Source organism: Pyrgilauda ruficollis, unplaced genomic scaffold (genome assembly GCF_017590135.1).
Source record: "Pyrgilauda ruficollis isolate IOZ18807 unplaced genomic scaffold, ASM1759013v1 scaffold16, whole genome shotgun sequence".
NCBI lineage: Eukaryota > Metazoa > Chordata > Aves > Passeriformes > Passeridae > Pyrgilauda > Pyrgilauda ruficollis.
In genome coordinates, this window is record NW_024514764.1 from 3655285 (window position 1) to 3663995 (window position 8711).

General features: G+C 47.6%; 1 protein-coding gene across 7 annotated transcripts; it reads left to right on the forward strand.

Moving 5' to 3' along the window:
* Positions 1-3300: 3300 nt before the first annotated feature.
* On the forward strand, positions 3301-6833 carry PSMG3 (proteasome assembly chaperone 3). 7 transcript variants are annotated; one of them, XM_041462760.1, is made up of 3 exons: positions 3301-3434; positions 3988-4205; positions 6194-6833. In XM_041462760.1, the coding sequence occupies exons 2-3, from the start codon at positions 3990-3992 to the stop codon at positions 6344-6346; spliced, it is 369 nt and encodes a 122-aa protein (XP_041318694.1). In that variant the 5' UTR covers positions 3301-3434; positions 3988-3989; the 3' UTR covers positions 6347-6833. The 7 variants fall into 7 exon arrangements, with proteins under 7 accessions (XP_041318694.1, XP_041318692.1, XP_041318696.1 ...); XM_041462758.1 differs by lacking the exon at positions 3301-3434 and adding an exon at positions 3553-3630; XM_041462762.1 differs by lacking the exon at positions 3301-3434 and adding an exon at positions 3650-3744 and having other exon boundaries at positions 3988-4210; positions 6194-6745.
* The last annotated feature ends 1878 nt before the right edge of the window (positions 6834-8711 follow it).

An 8711-nucleotide genomic window follows, 5' to 3' on the forward strand; every position in this document is an offset into this window, starting at 1 on the left:
ATCCTGGACACATCTGAACTCCTCAGCAGCTCACACCCCAGCCTCAGGCTCCCCTGCACACCTGATGTCCCATGTGCAGAAGCAGCTGAGCTGTGGTCATGTTTGGCAGGCTCATACCTCTATCAGGAGGAGCTCTAGAAACCCAGAGATAAACCAACCAACTCGAGGTGCAGCAGGGGTGACTCCTGACTGTGGACAGTTGGGTTCAAAGCTGTTTCCACTCTGCACCAAAGGGAAAAGCCTCTCTCTCCTGACTGCAGAGAGCCAGCCAGGGAGATCCGACTGCTAGGCTAAACAGCCCCAGGTGTGCTCTGCTCCCTGCCTCCCCCAGGGCCTCAATTCACTATTATTTTCTGAACACGGTCTCTTCCAGACTAATTAAATGCAGTGGGGATGGTTTGAAAGGAGAAATCCAGGAGGTGAATTTCTGCCATTCTTCTACTCCTTTTACAATGGCCCCATAGAGAGAGCCCTCACACAACCCCACACCACCCACACCTCGACCTAGCTGTGACAGTGATAACGGGAAGAGGAGAGTTCTGATATTGTCTGGCCCGAGGAATGGACTCACAGGCAGCTCCACTTCATGTACCTGATTTATAACAAGGGTCAGAATAATTCCCAAGCAGCTCCTGCATCAGGGAGCAAACTAATTCCTTTCCTCTCTCCTCGGCTGCGCAGCCCAGAGTCCAGCTGCACCCGAGGTCCAGCTCACAGTCTATATTCTGCATCATAAAAGAGACAAGAGAGAAATCTAAACTAGAGAAGCAATAACCTGTAAACTAATAAACCAACCCAGCACTTTGATAGTGAGGCACTCCCCAGAGCAGGGATTATTAATGGGTGTCCTGAAACACTGTGTGTCTGTGTTTGAGAGTAGTGGGAAATATTTCTGATGCTCTGTGGATCTTACACATATGCTCTTATAAAATCAGTTCAGATAAATGCAAAGACTAATATAAAAGCAGCCTCCTTCTAGTCTACACACACAGAGGCTCTTAAGCAGTTTAAAAAGAAAAGCAGCACAGAACTGCTTGAATAAATAATAATAAAGGTATTAAGCTGCAATATTAGGAGTAGTTTTGCTTGTCAAAGTATGGGGCTGCACAGTCATTGATTTTCTCTTATAATTGAGGTAGTGACATGCATGACTTATGTTTCTTTGGCAGCAAGTGCATGGGAATGGAAGAAGGGATCTTGAAATCCTGTGAAATCTCCAGCTGAGGATTTGATGGCTCTGAAACTGCTGTCGGTCTCGGTTCTTTATTTCCCTCGAACCATAAAATGGGTTATATTAACAATCTGTTAAGATGAAAGACAGTTTATGAAGTTAAACGTAATAACGTTTGCAATGTGATCAGGGATCTGTGGAGGTAAAGTGCTATAGCAACCAGGAGTGTGAGTATGGATACGGACCCTTCTCAGCCAGAAGTGACAAGCAGAAAGAAGAAGCAGATGACAGGCAGACAGTCCCCCTCAGGAAAGGTCCTGGTGTTTATTCTGTCCTGGTGTGTATTCTCAAATCCCCATCCCCTGCCTCAATCACACAAACAGGAGTCTCCTCCTTAGCTCATTTTTTAACATATTCACTTTCAGTGATGAGGATTCAGTGCTCAGTTGCTTCAGCTTGCTATATCCCACCTCAGCTACATGACAAAATGAGACATCTAATTGACTGAAACTCTGAAAGACAACTTTTTTTTTGTCCCAAACTAATGCAAAACAGCAAAGAATCATGTTTCCATGTAAATCTGAACTACAGTGGACTCCCTTTGTTCCCCTGTCATGTAAAAAATAAAATGAAGTCTGGCAAGGATGGCAGGAAGAATCCAGTCCTTTGTGTCCTGAAGTAAAGTTACTCTCTGGAGAAGGCAGAACAGGAATAAACTTCTTTATGAGTCAGGAGGTTTTACTGACAATAGCTGCTATTATCTCTGTCAAACAGGCAAAGCCTCGAGTGATTGTGGTAACAAGAAAGAGGAATGCTGTTTATTCAGTGCTGGAAAACAGACTATTTGCCAGACTGCAAAGAGTACCGAAAAGGTATCGAGTCTCTGTTTGAATTAACCACAAAAATAACCTGCTGAATTAAAAGCTTTTCCATGGACCTCTGCTGCTCTCTAACGGTGCCTTAAAGGATTCTCAGCGCAAAGTCTATGTGTTCCTTCTGTAACCAAGTTTTGGTAAAACTTTCAATGCAAAACAAACAAAAGAAGCATTCATTAAGTCCTTCGGAGATGTTACCTGAACAGATAACCCACAGGTCAGGTAGCTATTGCTGCACCCATGGCCAGGATATTTGGGATGTGGGGAGGATGCTAATAAAGGAGAGCTAAAACATGAGAATGCAGGTTTTGACTGTATTTTAGATGCAGCAATTGCAGGAGTCTGGGAGGCTGCAAACTTTTGGGAAATGCCAATTTTCAGGGCTTTGTATAAATTAGAATACAAAATTTTTATTCTTGACTGCCAGTATTTCAAAGGGAAAAAATAGCGCTGTATTAATTTGGTATAATTAATACAAACTAATGTTTGCACTTGGGACGGACACATTTGGTTTCACTGTCCTCACACAGATGTCTTTATTTTATCCCCCAGGACAGTTCCATCAGGCATCTGCCAATGCTCACTCAGCTAATAGCAAGGCCACTTCCATGACCAAAACCCCCCTTGTTTTCATAGAATCACGGAATGGTTTGGATTGGAAAGGACCTTACAGACCATCTTGTTTCACCCTGTCGTGGGTGACACCTTCCACTATCTCAGGTTGCTCCAAGCCCTGTCCAACCTGGCCTTGGGCACTTCCAGGGATGGGACAACCACAGCTGCTCTGGGCACCCTGTGCCACGGCCTCAGCACCCTTATAGGGAAGTCTGAGTCCTAATAGCCAAGGTACATTTCTTTTCTTGAAGTTTAAAAGCATTCACCTTGTCCTAGCTCTGTCTGCTTATGTAAAAAGTTGCCTCGTTTACACAAGCCCCCTTTATAAGCCACTTGGGAAAGCACACGGGGTCTCAAAGTGTGGCCTAACAAAACTCAGTACTGGAAGCAATCATACCCCATGGGGAAATGGAGGGAAAAACACTATTTACAGCCATTCTCGGTCCCCAGGGTCACCTGTCCCCTCACAGCCACCCCTCATGGCATAGGGGGGCTCTGCCCTGTGATTCCTGCCCAATTCCGGGCGTGAATCGGGGCGTGGAGACCGGACCAGGCGAAGGGGTTCATCCCCGGAGAAAGATATCCTCAGAGAAGGGGTTCATCCTCGGAGATGGGGGTAATCCCCGGAGAGGGGGGCCAGCCCCGGAGAAGGGGTTCATCCCCGGGGACCATCCGCGGAGAAGGGACCGGGTGCGGCAGCTCTGCCCGGGGCCGGCGAAGGGCCGTGAGGAGAGCGCGCGGGGGGGGCCGGAGATGGCGCCTTGCCGCGGCGGGTAATGGCGGCGGCGCTGAGGGAAGGGGAGGGGACAGGCCGTGAGGGCAGCGGCTGCCCTGCGCCATCGCCCCCCGCCGGCTGCGGGAGGGAGAGAGGGAGGGAGGGATGGGAAGGGAAAGGAAAAGAAAGGCGCCGCTTCCGCCACGGCGGGGCGGGCCCGGGCGGAGAGCGGCGGCGCGGCGGGGCTGGCAAGGGTAGGGGCGGTGAGGGCCGCGGCCCGGCGGGATGGGGGTGCCTGTCTCCCTGTCTCCCTCAGGAAAAGCCTGGTGGAGCCGGGATGGAAAGCAGAGCTCGAGGTTTCCCCCTGGGTGCTAGCTATCCGCACTAGGGGAGCCCCTGTCAGAGGCAGCGGGGCCATGCGGGGGCTGTGATGCCATCGCTGCGGGGCTGCGAAGTCCCCCGCAGTCAGGGGTGCGGGTTTGCACTGAAATTAACTTAACCGTGGGCATTTCAAGTTATGGAAAGGATTCGGTCTTTTTGTAGCTCGTGGCGCATGTTTTTATAATCTAATGTTGTCATACTGTTGTTGTCGTTTTGTTCTTTTTCGGAAGCGATGGAAGCGAGTCCCATCGTGACGTCCAAGCAGCGAGAGGAGGTGGTGCACGGGGTGCCGACGGAGGTGGTGTGCACGGCCTTCTCCAACTCGGTCCTCGTGGTGGTCACACAGTACGGCAAGATGGGGACCATCGTCTACGTGGACCCCAACACCATCGGCGACAACGTGGGCAGGCCCTCGCTCACCACGAAGGTGCTGCTGGGCAAGGATGAGGTGAGGTGAGAGCGGATGTGGAACGCAGAGGCAGCAAGGATAAGGGGGAAATGTAGTAGGTGGGGCTGTGCAAGTTGCCAGGGAGTTGATGAATCACAGCAGTTAAGCAGTGTTTGAATAGTGATAAGATTAATTTTAAAATGAGGAAAGAGGGGCTCATCAGAAAAGTATGTGTGCTCGTCTGCTCTTGGACATAAAAGTTTAACTAACCGTGAGTGGTTTGCCGATCTGTTGTTTTGTGTCCTACAGGATATGGATTGCTTCTGCATGTTTATGGAAAGTTTGATAAAGCTCTGTTGATTTAAGGGTTGCAAGATTAAATATGCAGCCATTGATAACCTTTTTGGGTTTCTGTTCCAGTGAGTTTGTTTTCCTTTTCAGGTCTGTTTTCCCACCCCCATCCTCCCCATCTATGCCAGCCCCATAATGGACTTTAGTTGCCCACTCCCAAGTGTGCCTGCCAGCACCTTCCCTGATAAAGTGTAATTTGTTTTGCTTCAACAAAATGAGGTTTTTATCGACCATTTCACAAAGCTAGAGAGAAAGCAGAAGCAAATGTGTTTCACAAAGCATCAACTGGTCAAACATTAAAACAGAAAGTTACAGAGCTACACGATTATGAGGCTTTCCACCAGGGTTGAAGCTATCACATATTACTTGCTAGCTTTAACTAGACAAGCTATAGCAGCACAAGTTCCTGATTCTATCCATAACTTCCCCTTGTGGAGTTCTTTCTCTTGAGCAATAGCCTTCCTTTTTTGGGACATAGTTTGCTTTCTCTGCTTTGATATCTGCAAATGATGACCACCTCCACCCCCAAGCTTATTTTGGGTTTTATTTGGAGATGGGAAGTGCTATGTTTACTTTGTTCATTCTATTTTTAAATAATTTTAACTAACTGATCTAAAGTTCAAGAAAAGACTTTCACTAGTTTGCTGCTTTCCTGCTTGTCACTGCTAACATCCTTCTTTGGGACGTTGCACACTTCCAAACAGCAGCTAAAATCGAGCAAACTCATCCTTCCAACAGACACACAGCTATGGGTGCACATAAACCCTAGACAAGCTGGGTGCTTCAAAGCTGTGCTGGATGAGGTTGAGACTGGGCATGAGGAAACACCTCTTCACCAAGAGCATGGTCAGACGCTCTAACAGGCTTGAGGTGGTTGAGGTGGTTGAGGCTCTGTGCCTGTCAGTGTTTAAGAGCCATTTGGACAATCCCCTGAATAATGTGTTAACCTGGTCAGCTCTGAGTTGGGCTAGATGTCATTGTAGGTGCCTTCCAAATGAAATAGTCAATGCTGTTCTGATCTATTGTTAAAGAAAGCTCATGGAAAAGGTTATATCCCTTTTTTTTTGCCTCCTTCAGCCTCACTACTTATTTCTGCTTTTCATTATTCTATTAAAATAAAAAGCAACCTGTCTGTAACACCAGGCATACAAAAACTGTGTATATAACACCATTTGGGGATCTCTAGGAATTACAAAAATAACAGCTTTTTTCTAGAGCTTGTCAGTGGAACATCCCCTCTTCAGAAGAAATTTTTAAACAAAAAAAAATTGTGCTTGCAAACTTCTTTAGAAACCTGGCTGTGAAGGAAATAAAGACATTTGGATCCACAGCATTTCATGTAATTTAACACTGGTGCCATAGTTCAGGTGGGAGGATTATGGAAGGAAAGATTCTCTGTACTGAGTTTCCAAGTTTCCCAGACAGTGCTGAACTCAATTCAAGTAAAGTTGTTTCAGGGTGGTGTGGGTGGCTGGCACACTCATGGGACCAAACTCTTCCCTTTTAAGCTGGTTCAGAAAGTGCTTTCTGAAGTTCCCTGTCCCGTGGCTTACCTTTGCTGACCATGTTGGAATTCCTCAATGTGAGTCCAGGATCAACAGGTTCTCCACGTCAGTCCAGGATTCTTCCTCTCCTAACTCCTGCAGGAGGGCTTTCTCATCTGTAGGAGTGTACATCTGTATCCCTTTGCTTTTCAGCCCCTCGTTCATGTTTGTGCCAAAAACCTGGTGGCATTCGTGTCGCAGGAAGCTGGGAACAAACCCGTTCTCCTCGCCATGGCTTTAAAGGACAAAACCATGGAAGGAATACAGGCTCTACGAGAAGTGATCCGAAGTTGCCAAGTGTGGTGAAGTTGTGCCATCTGGATTCAAGGAAATGATCTTGAGGCCATGACTCATCACCACCTATTTAAAAAGGACTAGAAATGAAAATGGTGGAATGTCTTTGTGGTGGTTTTGGACGTCCTGAGGAATTTCATGAATTTTTCTCTACTGTGTAGAACATTTGTGGGTTTTATTACTGGGACAGGTTTGCAAGTCCATATAGACAGTGGTGAGACGAGAGCAGTTGTCTCAACATGGGAGAGAAGTGCTACTTTTATCATGGTGGGTGGGTAATTTTTTTGGGAAAGGGCTCGGCTCTGCACATGTGTCCTGAGGAGCAGCAGATGCCAAGCTCTGTAGCTGTGCCATACCGCAAAGGGGGAACACCCAGTGCAGAGGGAATAAAAGAAACATTGTCAAATCAAATTTTACCTGTTTTCTTTTTTGCTCTGTGAGAATCACTTCAGTTGAAATACAAGCCTTGGTAAAAAATCAACAGCTGTATAATGGGAAAGGTTTTCTTGCCTTTTTTTAGGAAATGAGTCCTAGGTGGCTGCTATTGTCCTTATGTCCATTCCTTTCTGGATGTAGTCTCATTTCCATTTTCTGCTTTCACTCTGAATTTAAAGGGAGGCAGATCATGACGCTTTGCAAATTTCATGAAAGCTGATGTCAGGGTGGAAGACAGGAACCCAAAATAGTGGTAAGAAAATCATCTCTGCCAATGGATTACGTGGTACCAACACATCGGAGAAACAGAACATCCATAGACTGATCACCTGCAATGAGCATCTGTCTTAGGAGACATGGGGACAGATGGTTTGAGGGGTTGCACAGGGTTGTTTCTGCCAATTCACTTAGAAAAAGTGTCAGATTATGTTGTATGATCTGATGAAAAGATTAGTAGCCAAACTTTTGCCTTCTGCTTGGAAAGCACATTTGTTTTCACTTCTTGTAATAAACAACAAGAAGTAGTAAATTTTTAAGTGAGCTGTTACACACTTTTGTCACTTATGAACTTGACAGCCCAGACAGAGGCCAGGTCTTGGATTGTGGGCAGGGAGGAATTGTGCTAAGACCAGTTGGTACAGCAGAATTAGCACAGAGCCTGTGCCTGCCCCATCATGGTGATCCAGCTGCCAGGTCATTCTGCTGCTAAAAAATCCCCTAGAAGTAGAAAAGCAGAAAATGGATTTTGAAAGGACTCTTTTCTCTGAAGTAAGAGTTATTTACAGCATTTGAAGGGATTATGAGAAATGAAAGTATTTTTTAAAAATACAGTCAAACACTGCAGGCTTCCAGCTGCCCTTAACTTTAGATGAAGAAACTTCATCTAAAAATAATTTTCTAAACTGTGCTTCCAAGAATCAAAGATTCGCATCTGTCAGAGCGATAAATTTTTCTTCTTTTACACTTCTTTTTTTTTTTTTTTGTCTAGGAAGGCTGAGAGAGGCATGTGGAATTAGTTATTGTGAAACTTGGTTTGCTAGTAGGGATTCTCTGCTGACAGAAATGAGGCTCTTACTGTGTCCATAGCTCCAGCAGCTTGAGGAGAACATGCATGAATCAGCACATTGGATGGAAATTGCATCTTCCACTGTGGCAATACAGTGGCATACCACTGCTGTGCCCCAAAGAGCTGAGTGTTACTACCTAAAAGCCAGGTACAAGTTAAGCACCTTCATTTCCTGACTGTGTATGTGCCACCTGGTGTGCATAGGGTGGTGGGTGAGGAAAGGATGTGGAAACATCTCTGATTTGATGCTTGGAGCCAGGACAGACTTAACCTTGCTGCCTTTTCATGTGCGATAAATTAGAGCACGAGCAATTGGTCCTTCGACTTTGCTCCTCTCTGCTGCACAATAAACCAAGGAGAAGGCCTGCTCAAACAACAGGCACAAGGTGCCACCAGCTGCCTGCCTTTTAGTCGTCGCTCTCCTCTAGGCAGGGATTAATTCCCAATTGCTGGGAAAGCTGCCTCTGCCACCCAGGCAGAGCTCTTGCCCCCGGCCGCGGGCCGTGTGCTGGGCGGGGGGCAGCGGCGTCGGGCCGCACCGCGGCTTTCCATCCGTGTTTGCTTTCCGGGCGTGGGTGCCGAGCACGGCGGACTGGAAAGGTAAGTTGGGTGGCTTTTCTACGGGAGACAAAGCCCGACCTGCTGCTCCAGCTCCCGCGGGGCCCGGGGCGCAGGGAGGGCGCTGCCAGGGTGAGCCGGGCACAGCGAGGGGGTGCTGGTAAGGTAAGCGGGGCCCGGCCGGGCCCGGGGCGCAGCAAGGCCCCTGGGGGGCTGGCAGGGAGAGTGGGGCGCTGGTGGGAAAAGCGGGGTGCTGGTGGGACAGGGGAGCAGCGAGGGCCAGTGGGGTGCTGACGAGGCCTAAGGGCGGTGGGGCAC